At 48.9% G+C, this 20,021-nt stretch overlaps 1 protein-coding gene across 1 annotated transcript; it reads left to right on the top strand.

Annotated features, from left to right (window-relative positions):
• Positions 1-4,815: 4,815 nt before the first annotated feature.
• On the top strand, positions 4,816-17,711 carry CHGA (chromogranin A; the record flags this gene model as incomplete). The annotated part of the gene is made up of 8 exons (XM_080346250.1): positions 4,816-4,861; positions 5,299-5,345; positions 9,356-9,449; positions 9,859-9,927; positions 12,084-12,182; positions 13,728-14,234; positions 14,694-15,142; positions 17,628-17,711. The coding sequence occupies 8 exons, from the start codon at positions 4,816-4,818 to the stop codon at positions 17,709-17,711; spliced, it is 1,395 nt and encodes a 464-aa protein (XP_080202376.1).
• Between the last annotated feature and the right edge of the window lie 2,310 nt (positions 17,712-20,021).

The following is a 20,021-nucleotide window of genomic DNA, read 5'->3' as shown; positions in this document are numbered from 1 at the left end:
TCCTGAGACTTCTGTGTATGATCATTGCTAAAAGGAAAATCAGGTATTTCAGGTATGTCCAGAAAGTTTCTGGGACACTAGTGAGTGAAGACTAAAAAAGTCATACTGAGAGCAGGACACATCTGTATCTCTTTGCACTACACAACAGGTAATTATATGCTATAGGTAGTTAGACTGTGGGACTCACTGGCTAGTAGCAAAGTTTAGAGGAGCCATTAAGAACGAGATGATTTGGATTGTTTCTCTTGGAAAGGAAAAGAGTAAGAGAGAAATGTAACTATCTGTGAGATACTCACTGGTCTAGGGAAGAAAGAAGAACTTCTGGTGGCAGTGATGTGTTATTGTCACTGTTTAGAGAAGAATATTCTTGGTGGACAGTAATGCCTTGGTAGTCCTTAAGCCTGGCTTTTGTGGCTGGCACTTTTGGGGGATAGAAGGGTGTAGGAAGCAGATGCCCAGATGACTGTTCTGCACCCCTTTCCTCCATTCTTTTGCAACAGTGGCAAGGAAGCAGGCTGTGTTCACTCTTCTTTTCATCTCTTCAAGTGAATTATTTCCAATGTGAGCCAGGGAGATCAAATAGAACATCTAGAATGGAAAATGCTTATGAGTTTCATGATCCTAAACCCTGTCTTTAGAAAAAAGATCTTTTTAATTGTAATTGTTTGGGGTTTTTTAATTAGGGTATTTGGCACTTTGTCTCCATGAAATGAGAAACCTAGCAAAAGTGCATCTAACTTATATACCAAAAACGCCACCCCTGTCATGATCACAGCATTTGATCAGTATACCTACTCTGGCTGTGTGGAGAACCCAGGAGACCCACTTAGGCCTGTGTCTCACTTGTGTTCACTGAGCAACTGTCCTAGAGTGGATGGACAGCTTCAGGAATGAAAGAGCAGGTGTTTAAAGGCAGAAGATGAGGAATAAGATAAATCTGTACCAAACGTACCAGGCAGCCCTTCGATGTACAGAATAGGGGATAATGTTGATATTGAGGGTTCAGGGGTTACATACTTAATATGTACATTAGCATGACATAGACTTTATTGTTACAAGTCAAATAAAGCCATAGCCATGGGCATAATCAGTAATTTCCTGAGGAGGCTGTTTGAGATCCTTCTGTCTGGGGAGAACCTCCATCTCTACAGCCTTTTACTGACTCAGTGGGGCTCACAGGAATTAGCAAGGGCTTTCCCTTTCAACTAGTGCTAGGAGAACTGACGAGGGCATTGGAGGGGTATGACATTTTCCAGATTGGTGTTTGAATAACATTTAGAAAAGTTATATTGAGATCCAAGATATCTGTAAGGGTGCCCAGATGGTATTCTGTGATCACTACAGAGACGTCTCTTCTCCCAACAGAGAACATATTCTATCTGCCCCAGTGAGAGCTCTACATGCCAGGCAAGGATGGAAATGGATAGGTGGAGGAGTAGCTACTGTCATGATTGGGCACAAGGTTGGGCTTATTTGTGGGGTGTAAGTAGGCCTTTGAACAGGAAAATCAATTAATTTCAGGTTGGTGCAAGCACAGTCTAGACTCAGAAAATCAAAGCAAGTCAACATCAATTTGCCTCTGACCTGAAAAAGAAGAGAGAGGACTGCCTTTTAACAGCATAGATGGATATTCGCAACAGCACTGTGAGCTTTGAAGATCCTTTCTATTTACAAGCAGACAAGAAAGGCTTCTGTGATAGAAATGAGAGGCAAGTGTGATTGACTAACGTGGGAAAGAAAAAAGGTGTGATGTGGGGGTTTTAATAGACCTTGCTACTAATCTGACAGTGTGCTTACATTCAGGTTTTCAGTCAAAAAGTTATCGTTGTAATTATTGCCTATTTTTTGCTTAGTGGTCTTTTAGGTTAAACTGTGGGTAATAGCTGTGCCTTGGCTTCAAGCCTTTTTGATGTCTTCATGAAAATAACATTTTTCCTCTTTCTATGCCTCAGTTCCTAGATATGTAAAATCACAGCAGTCTGAAATGCAGTGTCAGTGTTTCCAAGCACAAGAGAGGGCTGAATTTTTAACCCAGTTTCAGACAAGAAATCAGAGAACAAAGCTCTCAAAGTAGCAATACTCCAGATCCCTTTGGTTTAGTTCCTAAATTCTGAAATAAAAAATAATTTTACTCATATGTAGTGAATGAGAATAGCGCTTAAGCAATATGAACTCTTGAGAAAATGACCTTATGCACAGGAAGATGTTTGTATATCAAGGTGGCTATCAACCTGGCCATCTTGTTCACTCAAGTCAGAGCATGGGTAACACAACAGCGCTGGGTGTCTACTTCCTTCCATCCATCCATCCATCCATCCATCCATCCATCCATCCATCCAGACATTGTCATCTTCTCAGATCACCTTTAAAGCTAGGAAGGCAAATATAATTTTCCCACCACAATAACTCATCTCCCTCCGCACCTGCATGTGTTGTGTTAGTGACCACAAACACATAATGGTATATGGTTCTCCATATTCTCACCACACTTCATGCACTAGAAATTGAGCAGCTACAAGGAAAAACGAAATTTCTCTGTACAGATATAAATGGATTTTTGTAAGACTGCAGCTGGTCAGAAATGTCCATCATCATCACGTTGCTACCTACTAAAGATCTACTCCTGTTCTCCATATACTAAACCACAAACTACTTCAGAGACTCACAAATCTGCTCTTCCCTTGAAGTCTGCTTCTGCCATTGCATTTCTCTGAGTGGCAGAATATCTTCTACTTTTTTATTTGATCACTTTTGCTCTTTGACATAAATCTTTCCCTGACATGCTGTACTTTGACAGTTCCTAATATAGCTGTGCCTAATGAGACAAATTCCAATAGCAGAAGTACTGATTGCTGAATTAACAGTTTCATATCCATTTTCCTGGGATAAGAAACAGAAAAATTCATCAATTATATGCCACTACAGTGGGAGAATGCATGCCATACCTGGAAAACATTCAGTTTCTCCTTTGCAATGAACTTAATGGATGCAAGATGACAGCTTGAGACAGAGAGCAAAAGAAATAGTCATGGGCACTATACATCCTGCAACATTTCTCAGAAAGGGGCCCCAGGGAAGAAAAGGGCTTCATGTAAGAAACTGGATTAGAACTGAGATGATTCACTGTGCTAATAAGATCAACATTTATATGTAAGGATAAGTAAATATTGACTAGGTAAACATAGCCTGATAAGCAGATCAATCTGTTTATCTCTTAGGAATACATAGGAATTAACAAGCTTAATAACGCTCAGCATGTCAGACTAAGAGACTAAAATGTTCTGGTGTTTCCTGAAGGAGTAAAAGACCATTGTACATGACACCCATCCCCAACCCCCCACCTCCAATAAATAATTAAACACCACACACACAAATCCCAACCCGACAACAAAAAGAAAGGATATCTATTGTTCCTGGAGGATGCAAGTTCCCTGTGCAACAAGAACTGTCATGGGTGTTCATTTCATGGTCTTACAAACATTTAACTATCAATCAAAGTCATCCACAAAGCACTGTTCAAAGGATCAATTTATTTCCAGCTTTTCTCTGCTATTAAATATAAAATACAACAGACAAGGTGAGCTTTGATTTTGTATGAGTGGGTTTTTACAATCTAAATGTCCCTTTTCAAGCATGCATTTAAATCAGGGAGATATTAGAGGACTTTTGGGAATACATTTCCATATGCATATAGAAAGAGAATATGGAAACCTACAGTGCAGTCTGTACACCCTGATCTCACAGCAAATTCTTATAATCTCAGAATAAATATGTTCTCTTTAGCTCCTTGAGTGCAGGACTCTGTAGTGAGCAGAATAAGGTAGGGTGGGGAAGAAGGACAATGCATTTTTCTGAATTTGGTTTTCTAGTATAAGTCTCTGGCTTTTGTGACCTCTGAAATTGCTTGAGGGATAGCACAGAATAGCAGAGGTGCTATTCCTAAAGAAGCATTGTCCTAAAGAAGCATCAGCATCACTTTCAGAAGAGAATCCAACTGTCTCACCTGACAGAGTCACAACAGCTCAGCAACAGACACACTGGCCTTTACTATTTACCCAAATTATATCCTACTACTTAAAAATATTTCATAATATGGCTGGGACTTATAATCTCCATTTGCAAACCAGTTTTATGGTGACCAGTTCTTTGGTTCTTGACCAGTCTTACAGGTACTCCTATCCTCTGTGGAGGCATTTAACAGACACCTAAAAAAGTCAGCATCTCTTCTAAACTGTTTGTCTAGGTAGCTTCTGCAGCCAGTGAAAGACAAGGGAACTATATCTACAAGTGGCTACACTAGCTGAAATATGTGAGTTGGCTCTCATTATTGACTACTGGTACGTACAGAGAGTGCACATATGCAGAGGTGCTTATAGATTGCAAGTGTTGGGTGAGGCACTGGAAAAATGATATCCTGGAAACACACCCCACAACCATCCTGCTCCACTGAGAGTGAGAATGTGGAGAAACTGGCGCCTTGCTGCTGGAACCCTTTGCCCGGACAGCCTGGGGGCTCAGGGGAGGAGGCCTGGTGGTGTAGGCTGATGGGAATGCTGTGCGCCGAGGGAAGGGGGAGTCGGGGAGGGGGCGGGGAGAGAGGAGGAGTGGCTTCTAGCTTCCTCCTGACGCCATTTCCGAGGGACTGAGATATATAACTGAGCCGGTTGCTGCAGTGCCTCGTCTGGGATCTTGGGCCAGGCCACTGGCGTAGGCACACACGGTGCTGGTCTGTCGCCGGCACTTCGCCTGGAGCTCCCGCGCCAGGGACAGACTCACCCTCTGCCCCTCTCTTCCTCCCTCCGTCCCGCCAGTACCATGAGCCGCCCAGGACTTCTGGCCGTGCTGCTCCTGGCCGTGCCGGGTAAGTGGCTCTGTGCTGAGGTCCGTGTCCCCTCGTGTTCCCCCCGTGTCCCTCATCTCCCGGGACCCGCAGGCCGGAGTATGGCGCTGACCCGCCCCGCTCCGGCCGCAGCCCTTCAGCACCGCGGACAGCGGCTGTCCCGGCCCACCCCCACCCCCGGTTTCAGCACCGCGGACAGCGACCGCCGCAAGGTCACTGCCCGAGGGCTCCGCCGGGCCCTGCCTGTCCCGCAGGACGGGGCACGGGCCACTGCCACCCAGGGGACCTGACTTTCCCTTCCCTTCCCTTCCCTTCCCTTCCCTTCCCTTCCCTTCCCTTCCCTTCCCTTCCCTTCCCTTCCCTTCCCTTCCCTTCCCTTCCCTTCCCTTCCCTTCCCTTCCCGGGGAGGTGAATAACAAGCTCTCTTTTTTTTTTTTGCCCTCCCCTTATTTCTACAGCCATGTCCCTTCCTGTGGCAAGCGACATGAATAAAGGGGACACTAAGGTAAGGATGGGCCTGTAGTGAAAGGGGCAGGTGAAGTTGGAGTATGTGATGTTTAATATCCACTTAGATGGCTGTCTTTAGGCTGCCCCTACTGAAATGCCCTGTAGGAAGTGCCAGGGATGTGCATGAGATCCCTACAGCAGGATCAATTCACCCCCACTCCCCCCCAACCAGGATTTACCCATTGTGCATCCCCTTCTGGGCACTAGGGAAGTCCCTCAGGATGTAGCAGAAGGACCAAACAAGCTTGTCTGGAGAATGGTGAGGCTGGGGATGGGGGCTGGATATAACACTTCTCAGTACTCCTACTTTCAGCTTTTCAAAGCTCCCAACAGGAGGTGACTCAGGGGAGAGTGGGGGGAGATATGATTCAGGAAAGGGCATTGCTGGAACTGTGTGTGTTTGGAGGTGTATATACATCTGTGTTTGTATGTGTGTGATGTGATACTTAAACATGCATGCTCCTGAAAAACAGGCAACTGGCTGCTCTCAAATTGCTAATCTGTCCTTAGCCACTGCTCAGCCTGTCTGAATGTCTGCAAGCAGTGCAGGACTTGGCTGACCTCTCCAGCCTTCTTTTATAGGCTTCTATGTATACATTTGGGTCATGCTTTTCTGATATTCATGGCTGCTCTTCGCAAGTGTGTGCACTCCCAGTGGGCTCTTGGCACCTTTGGATGGGTGTGTTTGCCTGTGTTGATTTGTGACAGTCCTCCCCTTGCTGATATTATAATGCCTATAATCTTTCAGATTAGCTTATTTTTAGCTGCCCGTATTAAGATTTCTACAGAAATTCATGTCCAGAAAGGGAACATCAGCCTTTTCTCCTCTACTTATTGAATGTCTCTGTTTCCTGAATTCTTCTAGCCACATAATATTTTTCCCCAAACAGCAGTAAGGGGAGAGCACTTTCATGTCACTCTCAGCAACAGGCTCCATCATACAGTGTTTCTGCTTAATGCTACCTACAGGGCAAGGGCCATGAAATACTTCCCTGTGTCCTGTCAGATGTGCCTGGGCCTGCAGAGCTGTTGCTTTGTTAAGACCTTTAGCCTGCTTAGCCCTTGCTGGGGCTGAGCCAGGAGCTGTGAGCCCCTGGGTGCCTGCCTCAGGCTGTGTGATGCTGAGACAGAGGACTCAGGGCAGGCACTGGCCATTTCAACTGGCCATGCCAGAGTGGGACGTTCAGTGGGCATCTGGTGGGACAATCCATTAATTCCACAATTTTCCTCATGAGATCAGTTCCACAATATGTAAAACATGGCACTTTCCAGCAACCCATATTTAGTTTTTGTGGAAGCTGGTGTAGCTCCATGGGAATACTTCCACCAAAGAAGGATTGTCTCCCAAGGCTGTCCCTTCCCTGCCTACTGCACTGAGACAGGCTCCAGCTGAGAACAAAAACAGACCACACCTTTCTCTTGATTTTTACTGCAATTAGGGATTTTCCACCTTTACCACCCTCTGAGACACAGTATTTCAGTGAAGGAAGTCCTGATCTCACAGGACAGATCGGGACAGGGATGTCATTACGTGGGTACAGCGAGCACCGCAGCTCTTCCTACACACCATGTGGCTCTGGATGTGCTCTGTGCCACCAGCATTTGTGAGTGGCTTGGGGCTGTAAAATGGGTAATCAGCATCTGCAGGCCTTTTCTTACAGCTCACCATGCTTTCCTTACACCAAGGGTTTTCCATGGGGAGCTCAACACGACCAAAGCATTTACAATGTCTCTGTCATTTACCCACTCTTCTACTTGAAGGACACTATTTCTCACTTATAAGTGCACATTTCAGAAAAGCCTGAGCAGAGCCAAGCTCCGAAGTGGTGAAGTTTATCCTTGTAAGGACATGATCCTTTGGATATTTCTGTGTAGGGACAACAGGAACAGCTCTTAAGATCTAGTTACATGCTCACAGTTAGAGGATAGCTATGGCAGAATTCCAGTCCAAGTTTCTGCACTGGATTAATTACATTCATTTGGAAAGGATCTCCTTCATTTCCTGATGCAGGCTGTTATTTCATGACCTTGTGAAGTCTCACTCTGCAAGACCTGTTCTCACAAAAAGCCAAGGAGAGTATTGTGGAATGCCCGCACTCTTCATTTCTTTATTTTACAAAGTTCCTCCACAGAGCTGGCTGTATTTCTGTGGTGACTGATGTGTTTCTTTGTGTTCAGACAAAGACCTCAGATCAGCTTAGAAGTCTTCAAAAGGGTGTTTCATTGGACCAGGTTCTTATTTCTCATGTTGAGAAAGTCTTTACTTCTGAAGCTGCCTGAAATACAGCTGCAATAAATGGCTCCAAATGTTGGGTAGAATGGGAGGGAAGCATCAGAATCTGGGTTTTGTTCTCTTTAATGGTAGAGTGAAGTGACTCAATACAATCTAAAATCAGTATCAATGGACTGTGGTACAAGAGAATGATACCAGGGAATTTTCCTCCTTTCTTTTTGTTAGGTCTTTCCTGTAACATTTTTAATCCAGCAGACAAAACACTCAAACTGTGTAAATAGTTAAGAGTTCAGCATTTTATGGCTGTGATCTGCAGAATTCTCTCCTTACACAGGGTGAAAATTTGCCCATTCTGGCTGGTCAATGAATATATCCAATTGCCTGAATGAGCAACATTGTAGATGACTGGGAACTGCTGTCTCATGTTTAATTTCTACTGCAGCCACAGGGCTTTGTTCCCCAGAGAATGCCACCTTGGGAGGGAGGTCAGCACTCTTAGGTCTGCCTGCAGAAATCATCAGAAGAAGGAGGTTCAGTGAGTGACTTTCTTCCTCCCAAGGTTTACTTGTATAGTTTTTTCATTTTATGTTTGTTTGTTTGTTTGTTTGTTTTTCCGTCCACAGGCACTTGTGAGCCCTGCATACTTTCTGGTCTGTTTGTAAATCATCATTTTGAATGAAGCAGCCCAATTCCTGCTATACCAAGTGGCACTGGACTGTAGTGAATGCTGCTTTCTCTCCTGTGTGACCATTTGGGTCCACCATGGCCACACATCAGGGCTCCCAGTGGTGTGTCTTAGTGTGGCAAGTGTGCCTTCCCCCCTGCCAGAGGTGCCACCTTGCCTTTGTGCCTCTGGTTTTCATTCTCCTACCACAAATACAGCACTGGTTGATTCCTGTGGGATCAGTGGTGATGCACTTGCATGAGTGAAGAGCTAGGCGTGCAATCTCACTACAAGTGACTAACCAGATAAATAATGCTTCTCATTTCATTTTACACTGAAGAAAAGGGCTACTGGAAAGGGCAGGCCCAGAGTTCATCCTGTCTGGGAAGCTTCCTTGAGCAGTTGCAAATGCTTTGGAGGGAACTGTGGGAGCTTCTCTGCTTTCAGATAACTTGCCTCTGTCAACAGCTCTTCTAGCCTATAATAGGTGGCTTGAACACTCAAGCACAAGGTCAAACACTTCTACAAAGTGTCTGGTCCTTCTCTGGGGCTTGAGAGCAGTATTTCTCATCCATGTTTGAAAGTACAGTTTACCTCATGTCACCCTTCATGCCTGGCTGCAGTTGAACTATGATGCTTTTCTTAGGTCTTGAATAGCTTGCAAGATTTCAGGGTCACCTATTGAAAAGATTGACCACTTTTTGCTGTCTACAATCTCCCACTGAGCCCTTTTATGAGACACAGATTGAGATATATTGACTTAAAAGAAGATGATTTTGAGCTCTTTATGTATATATACAGATCCCCTTTAATCTCCTTATGTGCTCAGCCTGTGGGGTGGGCCAGAGTCATGACACTCTTAGCTGAAGTGTGTGTCATGGTGAAGAAGCTCTTCCCATTGCCATGTGTCATTCGCTTACTTCTCAGTTTTGGAAGGTACCTTCTGTTCCTCTGTTAGGTGGAACAGGAACCGAACATTCAGTTCTGGCTCAACCAGAAAAGCAAGAGGATCTGTGCCATCATCTGCTGTGCTTTAGCCTTGGTAACAAATAGATTGACGAAAAAAAGACAATAAAGCAGTGCTTTAATTTGTATTTTTGTCTCCTTCTAGGTGATGAAGTGCATTGTAGAGGTCATCTCTGATACTTTATCGAAGCCAAACCCCCTGCCAATCAGTGAGGAATGCCTAGAAACACTCAGAGGAGGTACAGGCTCAGATTTAATGCTGGATATCAGCAAGAGCAGGTCTGGCAGAGACACAGTCAGGGGCCAGTCCTGCCCTGACACATGTTCTAGCACCTGCCAAGGGGTCTCTGACACACTCGCTTTCCTTGTGGTCACCCCATCAGGCTGCACCAGGCCCTAGAAGCAGGGACAGAGTCACTGCTCATCAGGCTGGCACTGCAGCAAGGGCAGGCACTGGGTGACGGGAAGCTCCTGGGTTTTCATGAGATCTTCCTATCATCTTAACCACAAGGTTAAGAAATGTGGCAGCAAATCAGGCCAAGAGAGAGAAAACCAAGAGGGAGGTGGAGTTTACGGTGTTTTTTCATTTTCTGGGTGAGGGGGAGGTTGTCTTTGACCACCTTGTGGACCAAGTCTCCCCTATTGCAGATGAACGAATCATTTCCATCCTTCGCCACCAAAATTTATTGAAGGAGCTTCAGGAAATTGCGGCTCAAGGTACAGTTTCACTACAGTTATTTGGGAAGAGGGGTTTAATCTGTTGTAGCCTCCTGCACAGTTTTCTTTGGGGTTTTTTGTATTTTATATTAACTCAACTTCATATAAATGTGCCTTAGGAAATCTAGTTTCAGGACTTCCAGTAGAGACTGCAGAGTGGGTACAGCAATTCTGCTTATAATAACTCCAGTATGCATCTGATTATTTAAATGACTCTCAATGTAACTTGGTGGTGATGCAGAGTATAGGTATTTTGGGGTGGGAGAACACTAAATGGAAATTCTGTAATTTCATTCAACAAATAACCACCAGCATTCAAGCTAGAATGAAAGAGAGGAAAACCTTCACTGTTTGTGCAGCTGGAGTCTAGCACTAGACTCATGTGTGGCAGAAGGGAAGCCTCACTGAGCATCAAGCAGGACTTGTACCTAAAACAAACCCCAACAATGAAAGCCCCCAATGGGGATTTTCCTGTTGGCTGCCTTTGGTTGCATGCAAGTTCCTTTGGTTTGGAGAGGTGTGGGCAGCTCTCCACTTGTCACTGTGGGAGCAGCAGCACAGAGCTGTACAGAGGGGTGTCCAAGGGGAAAAATGCCTATTCTGAGGTCCCCAGAGCTGGTGTGCAGGTCCCAGGCAAGGCTACTTTAAAGACAGTGTAGGCTCCTCTGCTGTGGTGGCCCAGTTGAGGAGGCAAAAGGGCTCTCACCAGGCTGCAAGGAGTGCAGCTCCTGGCCTTCTCTCCTCCTTCTCCTTGGGGTAAACCTGGCTGGCAGGCAGGCCTCCCTTGCAAGGAGTGCAGCCCTGCTCCTGTGCGGCACGGCTGCCAGGGATGGGTGGGAGACAATGCCACCAGGCTGCTTTCAGAGCAGGGAAGCCACAGAGGCACCAGGGAGAAGGGAGGGGCAAAACTCAGGAAGTCAAGGTTAGGAGAGAGCCCCGTGCAGCTCCCAAAGCAATAGTTTTGGCACTGCCTGAATTCCACTGGCAAAGGGGCCAGCTGGACAGTGACCCCAAACCAGCTCTGAAGATGCTCCGATGATCCAGGAGGGACCTGGACCTCCTCATTGCACTGGGGTGCTGCTGCCCAGGCTCACCACGGTTGTGATTTGGGGTGCTCAGCTCTCAGACAGGCTGTGCCATACAGCATGGAGTCCATGGGAAGGGATTTGTTTCGCAGAGGTGCATCTTGCTCTGCTCTTTCCTTGGCTTGAGCCCATCACAATATTTTGTCCTGGAGTAACATGAGGTCCATATCACAATGACTTGGGATGGGAGAGTCATGTCGCTAAAGGGAAGAGCAAAGTTATTTATCTTGATCCCCTCTGTGCTGGCTACAGCTGGTCTTTCTCAGGATGGAGAGCCCACCCACATCATCCAGCTCCGCCCCATCTAGGGCTAGAGAGGATTGGGCTGGCACTGTTGGCTCTTGCCTTTGCGTTAAGGTATAGAAGCGGGGCATGAGCTGGGTTAGACAGGGCCTGCTTGGCTGGCAGCTCCCACTGGGATGGGCTGCCTGGGGAGTGTGGGCTGCCAGGGCAGCTGCGCTCTGACCTCCAGCTCATGCTGCCTTCAGACAGCGCTTTCTCCAGAGTGTTGCTTTTGTCAAGCTGGCTCCATAATCCCAGAGATTGAGGTGTGGGCCTTTGGGGCCCTGGGCCATCACAGTATCACAGTATGTTTGGGATTGGAACCTGGAGCAAGAATGATTGCTGCTCCTCCCTCCTGGGACAGGGGCCCCCACCACCAGGCAGGAAGGCACAGGGGCTCTCAGTGCTCACCTAACAGAGGTACATGGGCAGCATTTGTAAGCAGGCAATTTTTATCCTTCCGTACTCTGATGCTTAAGTCTTTTGTCAGCCTCAATGTGCTGCAGTTCAGCATCTCTTAAGTCCCTAGCTCCCCATTAATACTAGTTTTCCTTAGCAACCCTGCATCTCTGTTTGTTTAGAAACATTTTTCTTTCCTGCAGATGATGGTTTTGATGGTGGCTTTGTTACTGGAGTTGATTCATGTATCAACCGCCCTTTGGCAAATTTGTCCAAATTTGTAGAAAATATGCATATAATTATAAAGGGCATAGACCTATTTTCCTACCTCTACTTTCTGAAACACAGGAGGCGCTGTTGCCTTTCCCTACTTTTTGTTTCTTGATGCAGGTGCCAATGAGAGAACTCAGCAGCAGAAGAAAAACAGTGGCTTTGAAGATGAACTTTCTGAAGTCCTTGAAAGTCAGAATGACAAGAACAAGCAGAGAGGTCAGTGTCAGCCCCCCCAGGAAGTCCAGGTCAGGCTGTAAACAAGGATGTTCTTTCTAACAGCCTTGATATGTCCATCTGCTTCTCATTTAGGCGTCTCCTTTCGTGCTGCTGCTGATACACACAAGCAACCCTGTGTTTGCTTTGTTCTTACTTACCAGCTTAAACAACATGTGATTTCTGAGCTACAGTGATGGTCAAGTTACCAAACTGATACTGATCTTTCTTCTTCTCCTGCCAACACCATCACTCACTCCTAATGCTTAAAATGAGTCACAGCCAGGGAAATCCTGTACTGAAAGACTCCGTGATACAGGGAAGAGCAATCTGAGTCTGCTCCTGCCACCCTTATTTCCAGGCATCCAAGATACTAGGTTATGGGGCTCTGAAGGAAAAATTGAACTTTGGAAACACACAGTGCACACATCCACACAACCTACCTCTGTCTAGGAAAGACCACATTCAGCTGGGGTTTCCCCATGTCATGTTTCTGTGGTTGGGCTAGGGACAGGTGGTGTAGCAGAAAGGAGGGTTTGGCCCTTTCCCTTTTCCGCATCAGGAAGAGATGACGCCAGCGTGGGGTGAGATGGTTTCTTGTCCAGCAGCAGCACCCCTGCAGAGGGTCAGCCCAAAGCTGCCTGAAGCAATGAGGAGCAATACCCCCAGGGCTGCTCCTGCAGCCAGCACAGCCAAAAGCCAAGGGAGAGGACAGGTGGCTCTGGGCCTCCCTCCTGCCAGGCCAGACCTGAACCTCTCGCTCCAACAGTGTGAAAACTGCACGAGGATGGAGCGTGGCACTCTGGGCCATCCAGGCCTACAGGCAGCCCAGTGACACCAGCACAGTGCCACTGGTGGTCACCAGCCCTCCGTGACCATCTCTCTGCATCCCCTCACCCCAGCAGACTCCTCAGCCCTGCTTCGGGTTGTGCTTGGCTTTCCATACCCATCTGGCTTTTCCCACTGCTCTTCACTTCCCCATCTTTTCTTTTGAAAAGTGACTTCTGTGGCTAATTAGGTTAAAAGAAGCCAGTCTCTGACATGAGGAAGAGCAAATACCCAGCCCACATTAAGCTCCTGCTGAGTAGCTGCTTTGCAGAAGCAGAGCCAGCCCCCCCTTCCTGTGGCTCAACTGCAAACATGCTGACTCCTTCTTCAACCTGGTGGGAGACATAAGGATGCAATGTTAGCGCAGTTCTCAGAGCAGGGAGAGCTGTGCAAGTGTCATATTACAATCCTAAATAATTTCATTTTATGTGCGATCTGGTTTCACACTGGCCAAGTTTGCTGCTGGCATCTCAAGAGAGGGTGATGAGGACTGTGCTGCAGCAAAGCACTTCAGCATATGTTTAACTTCAGCCTCGTGAGGCTCTCCAGGAGAGCAGCAGCTTGAACACAAGTGCATGTTGAAGTGATTTGTGAAAGGATCCATGGGCTGGCTAAGCAGATTGCTGAGCAGGACTGAAGCTCCCTAAGAAATGCATGGGCTTCACTGGTTGTGAAATGAGCTCTCAGGAGAGGTGTTGCTTCTTGCTCCTCCCTCTGCAGGTGTGACAGGGGAGCACCCTGAGGAGGAGCAGCCCACGGAGTCCCTGGCTGAGCTGGAAGCACAGAAAACCCAGCAAAATGAGGATTCAAGAGAGGAGGGAAAAAACAGCCTGGAGGAGGGGGAGCCCAGGCCACGGGATGCTGACACTGGAGAGAAGGAGGACCAGAAGGAAGCGGAGAGCAATGAGATCAGAGGCGCAGAGGATGCCCAGCGAGACGAAGCTTTGGACAACCACATCAGCAAAGACTCCAGTGAGGATGAGCAGCAGCAGCAAGGGGATGAAGAGGAGCAGCCCAGAGGCCCCAGGGACAGCCTGGAGCTAGAGGATGAGGGAGAGCAGCTATCCAGGCAGGGCCGGGAGCAGAGCAAGGAGGCAGCAGGACAGCATGTGGAGCGGGAGGATGATGGAGGAGATGATGCTGCAGAGGAGGACCCTACCGAAGCAGAGAGATCACTTGATTTGGCTGAGGAGGATGAGGAGGCTGAGGAGATGCAGGGAGATGACAGTACGTATCCCAGATGACTGCACTGATACCTACCCAGGGTGAGCTGAGCAAACTGTGGCAGGCAGATAAGAGGCTTTAAAGCCTGATAGTTCAGGCAGGTGCTTACTGGGTTTGCAGACACACCCCTGCCGACAGGCACCCAGACCCCCCCCTAAGAGTGCTTGACCTCATGGGCCCATGCACAACAGGTAACACAGACCGGGCAGCTGCCTGCTGCTCAGTTTTCATGGCATCTGGGGACAACTGATTGATTTTTCTTGAACTTCCTATGTGGTGTTTGACTGTTGCCTCCAAGCCCTGCTACTGATGTGGTGACGTGAGAGTGGGTATTTCCAGAATCCTGGCAATATGGGCCTAAGTCAGGAAACCCATCTTACATTGCCCCTGAAGGCTCAATTCAAAGGTGGAGCACAGCCAGGTTGACACTTGTGCTCACTGTTGTGTTTAATGCTCTTTCAGATAATGATGATGCTCTGGGATTTGGAAAAGATGGGAGGAGCTCTGAGGAGGAGGAGGAAGAGGAAGAACAGCCCCGGGCACTGAGAGGAGGAAGGCATCGCCTGGAGGATGAGGACACCTTCCAGCCCAGGGATGCCAAAAGTGAAGAGATGGAGGAGGAGTCCTCCAGGGAGTGGGAAGACTCCAAGAGGTGGAACAAAATGGATGAGCTAGCCAAGCAGCTGACTTCGAAGAAGCGTATGGAGGAAAATGATAGTGAGGAAGACCCAGACAGGTCCATGAAAATGGCATTCAGGTCCCACAAGTATGAGTTCGGTAGTCCAGAGGAAAATGTGAGAAGGTCTTGGAAGCATCATTCAAAGGTGGACAGCACTGAAGGAGGCTTTCCACTTGCTCCTATGCCTGAAGAAAAGAAGGATGAGGAAGGCAGCGCGAACAGGAGAACGGAGGTTGGTGTACGTAAGCTTAAGACTAAATCCCACTTGGTTATTACTTGGGAATCCAAACTATGCTTGGAGATGTGGATGGCACCTTGGTGTTATGCAGCCAGCACCAGTTCTCTCTGACATTAAGGAGATGCTTGGTGACCTTTTAGCCATAAAGCCTTGGGTATTATTGGGATTTGCACCTGTCTGTGCCCTCAGGTTTTTTTCCTTGTTTTAGCGACTAGTGCAAAAACATCCTCTGCCGCAGACAGTCTTAAAAATGAGACAGGACTTTTGCACTGGTCCGTGCTGGACATGGTGACCTGAGCTGTCTCTGATGCCTCGAGTTTGGTCCTGTGTTCCGAAGCCTCTGCCCTTGGCTCAGGGATGGAGTCAGTAGTGTCAGACCTCTTACAGGGGTAAACCAGGGTGTAGCCGTGGTGAGAGAGCTGGGGCGTTGGAGTGGAAATGGTTGACAGTTATGTGAATACATCTGAGCAAGGCTTCCAAAGTCAGAGACCTCCTGCAGAGACCTTGCATGATGGAGCTTGGTAGTTCAGCACTTCCCCAGCAGCCAGGGGTGGTATTTTCACCTTTGTGCTGAGGCCCAGCTCCAGGCATGGATGTTTATTTGAGATAGTGGTGGGGGCTGGATGGTGGGACTGGGCATGGAGTCTGTGGGTGTTTGCTCTGGGAAAAGCCATGATCAGGTGCCCAGGAACAGACGGGGGCAGCAGATGAGTGGAGCTAATTTGCTGCGGCTCTCTTGCCTGAAACACCCCTCTTGCCTTAGGCACCAAAACATTGCCCAAAGATTGAGCATCAGCATCCCCTACTGGGAGGGCATCTCCATTTGTGTTGGTTCAGAGCAAAGCCAAATATCTTGGCTTTGAGCTGGGATGGAGCAGATGCCTGACGAGGAGCTGGGCACCTGCCCCATCTGCCTCCTCATCACCATCTGCTTGCATCCCAGGTGTCTCCCCCAAGGAGGCTGATGCCCACCCACCCCTGCCAGCCCCTCTGCGGTGTGCCTTGTCCACAAGGTGGTCAACTCAGCTGCCAAAAAGTGACTGGGAAGGAGGTTGCTGAGGCTGAAAAATTGCTTACTGTTGTGACAAGATTTTTTGGTATCTTTTTTTAAAAACTAGATCAGGGCCTCTGGGAAATGGTGAAGAGGCATCAGACCAGTGATGCAGCAGTAAGGCACAGGGTCTGCTCTGCTAGAGCAGCTGCCACCCTGTCCCCTCTCCTGGCTTTTGGGCTATGGGGCTGGATGGCTGGGCCAGTGAGGCCAGTGTGGGCACAGCTGGGGGACATGAGTGCTGTCCCCTGCACCCGCCGGGGCTCAGCACACTGCTGCAACCAGAGCCTTCCCGGGGCTGGGCCAAGGGCCCTGTAGAGAGTCTGGGTGACTTTTTACCTGTTCAGGGGATGAGCAAAAAAAAAGCCTTTATTTTTTTTTTAAATACTTATATTATTTTTTTGCCCCAGCCACACGTAGTGCAGGCTGGCGGCTGAGTGTCAGCCCGTGCTTGGCAGCTGCTGCAGGCAGCGGCATGGCTCTGCTCCCTCTGCATGGGAGAGGGGCCGTCACCTCAGCTCTGCCAGCAGCATAAGGCACTGTTTGCACTGGCAGCCCGAAGTTCGGTACCGCAGAGCCTGCTGCTGTGCCGGGCGAGCACACAATCTGCAGTGAGCCCTGGGTGACACAGCTGTGGGGGACAGGCAGGGCTGGGGCTGGCAGTGAGACGGGGCAATTGCGTATGACTAGCGTTCAGGCAAAGTCATGCAGTTACAAGTTTGAGGTCCCTTCCAATCCCAAACATACTGTGATACTGTGATACCTTCGCTAAATAGAATAGCTTCAGGTGGTGGCATAAACGCACAAGAGCCACTGTTGAAAAGTCACAAAGCAAAGGGCAGCTTGAGCCTTTAAACTGATAGCTTCCTCAGTCACTATTTTCCCAAATGGAAAAGCATCTTCTGGGGCTGGAAGCACGTGTGGACACTCAGCACAGCATGGAGAGAGGGGACACGGCCGTCCCCTCCAGGAGCAGGGCACATCCTGCAGCTGCCGCAGGTGACAGGCACCAGTGCCCGTCCCGGTTTGACACCACTGCCTCGGTGCAGGTTCCCAGTGCTGTTCGGCAGCGCCCGCTGCAGCCCCAGCCCCCCGGCAGCCAGCCCCCTCCAGCCCCATGCTCTGCAAGGACAGACCTGTGGGGGCTGCCCTGCCTGCCAGCAGTGCTGGGGAGGGATGGGGATCGCATATCTTGTCCCCATCACCAGCTGCAGCAATTTAACATCAGGACAGGACTAACTGGCGTGGAGCCCAGACACCATCTGTCCAGAGGAGCAAATGCAGGAGTGGGCTGAAGGGTCAGAGTGAGATGTAGCTGTGCTTGTGCCATCACTGACAGTGAGCCCCAGGCAAAGGCTTCCCTTAGCTCTGGGGGGCAAGGGCTGCCCACCCATGGCTGCTGACTTGTGTCCTGGGCTTTTGTTGCAGGACCAGGACCTGGAGAGCCTGGCCGCCATCGAGGCTGAGCTGGAGCGCGTCGCACACAAGCTGCACGAGCTGAGGCGAGGCTGAGGGCCCCAGCTCGCCCTGTGCAGGTGAAAGCCACCGCCGTCACCCTCTTCTGTCCCCAATGCATTTTCATTTCCTGATTTAAAAGCAATTAAGCTGGAGCAGAAGCATTGTGCCTAGGAAGCCGACTCACTAGCGCCCAGGCCTGCCTCCCTCTCCATAGTGTTGTGCCCATAGCCGCTTCTTCGCCTCACGCTCCCCTGTCCACATGGATGCCCACCCGCCCAGCTGGGCAGCGGTGGGTGCAAAGCGCAACCTACACGTGTATTTTCTGTCTGGGTGGGGGTTTTTTCCCTCTTTTTTTAAAAGACAAGACAGCTTTCTAGAAAGTTCTCCTTCCACTGGTAGTTTCACTGGGTAAAAAACTGCAATAACTTGTTATCTTTTGATTAAAAGCTGATAACTCTGACTGTAATATATTCTATATAAAAAATTTATCTAAGGAAAAAATAAAACTGTAGTGGGTTCCTTCCTTTGTTTTGGCAGCTTCAGTCTCGGTTGTCGGCACACTGCAGGTCTTGTACAGTCGTGGTGGAGAGGAGGGGAGTGGAGGGCTCCCCTCGCCACAGACCCGTTGTGATGGCGTTTCCCTCCCTAACCGGGCTACACCACTGCTGGCCACCGTGGCCCAGCACTGAGGACATCTCCCCACGATCCCAGGCACTGTGGGGCTCTCTCTGCCCACCCAGGGCCCAGCGGTGCTGCAGAGCCCAGCCCCGATGCCAGGTGTGCTGGATGCTGCAGTGAGACATCGGTCACATCTGTAGTTCATCGATGAACACAAGGTTGACCAGAGAGAAATCAAAAGTCTAAACACTGGGGCAAGACTTGACCAAGTCGAGCTATTGGGACAATGCATGAGTGGGTTAAAAACAAAAACAAAACCAAAAAACCAAATAGGCTAGTCATGAGGAAAACTACTGGTCCGTGTTACCCAGAGGTGAGGCTGGTCCTTAGGGGATGCCCCTGCTGTGCGCTGGTGTCCTGCTGGCACAGCACTAGCAGGCAGAACCTTCCCCATCCTTTGGGCTTCAGGCTGTGTGCCAGCTGGAGGACACAGGGTGGTGCCTTGGCTGGGAAAGCTTGCCCCAAAAGCCTCTGAACACTGATCGTAAGATTTTAGACTATCTACGTGTATCAGTAGGAGAGGAAAAGAGCATCTCACCGCCAGGGCTGTATCCCACCCCCTAGTTCAAAGTTATCTCCCGTCACCTGCAGCCCACAGAACAGCTGAGATGCTCAGGGAATGGCTGTCCGGCTTTGGGCTCAACTTATTCCTTTACTCTGCTAAAAACATCAGTGCTGTTGCCTGTAGAGTGAATTGCACTGGAGGTGGACATGTGGGCTGCCCTTGATGCAGGAGGTGCTGGTGTCCAGAGCTGTTCCCCCCACCTCCACCCACAGAGCAGCTTCCCCGGGGCGGCTGGGGGAATGGGCAGTGCCCCTCGCCCCGGCCCTGGCAGCTCATTTCTTTTGTGTCAGAGTCTCTGTCAGTGGCATCGCCCATACATCCCCTTGCAAACTCAGGTCCAGATGTCACAATATATTCACAGAAACCCTGAGCCACCCACACCACCTCACCCCTGCCAAAAGAAACAAACAAACAAAAACCCAAAACCAAAAAACCAACCCAATCCCAAGAAATGAAAAACTCTCCATTGAGAAGCAGCCATCTCCAAAGGACTTGGACCTAAGATTTTCTGGAAAGGATGGTGGCAGCAGACAGAATGACTCTATTACTGCTGACCTCCTTAATGTTTCTAAATGTGTGAAGTGTGAGTGTCACGAGGATGGAGCCAGGCTCTTCTTGGTGACAACCAATGGTAGGACAAGGGGCAAGGGGTACAAACTGGAACACAGGAGGTTCCACTTAAATATGAGAAGAAACTTCCTCTCAATGAGGGTGCCAGAGCACTGGAACAGGCTGCCCAGGGAGGTTGTGGAGTCTCCTTCTCTGGAGACATTCAAAACCCACCTGGACACATTCCTGTGTAACCTCATCTAGGTGTTCCTGCTCTGGCAGGGGGATTGGACTAGATGATCTTTTGAGGTTCCTTCCAATTCCTAACATTCTGTGATTCTGCGAAAATCAACACAAGGAAAAATAACATTATTTGATGAAGCTACTATAAACTGTCTTAACTGGATAATCGAGCAATCACAAACACAGACTCAAGGACTTTGTCCGAAGGGAAAGATGGAGTTCTGGGCCTGGGAGAACACCTCACCAGCTCTGAAACGCTGTCCCTCCAACCGGCTGTGCTGCTGCTGCGCAGCGTCTGGGCTCAGCCTGGTAGGGCTTGGCCTTGGATT

Source organism: Nesoenas mayeri, assembly GCF_963082525.1.
Source record: "Nesoenas mayeri genome assembly, chromosome: 5".
NCBI lineage: Eukaryota > Metazoa > Chordata > Aves > Columbiformes > Columbidae > Nesoenas > Nesoenas mayeri.
Note: the sequence above shows the minus strand (reverse complement) of the source record. Positions and strands in the feature narration are given on the sequence as shown.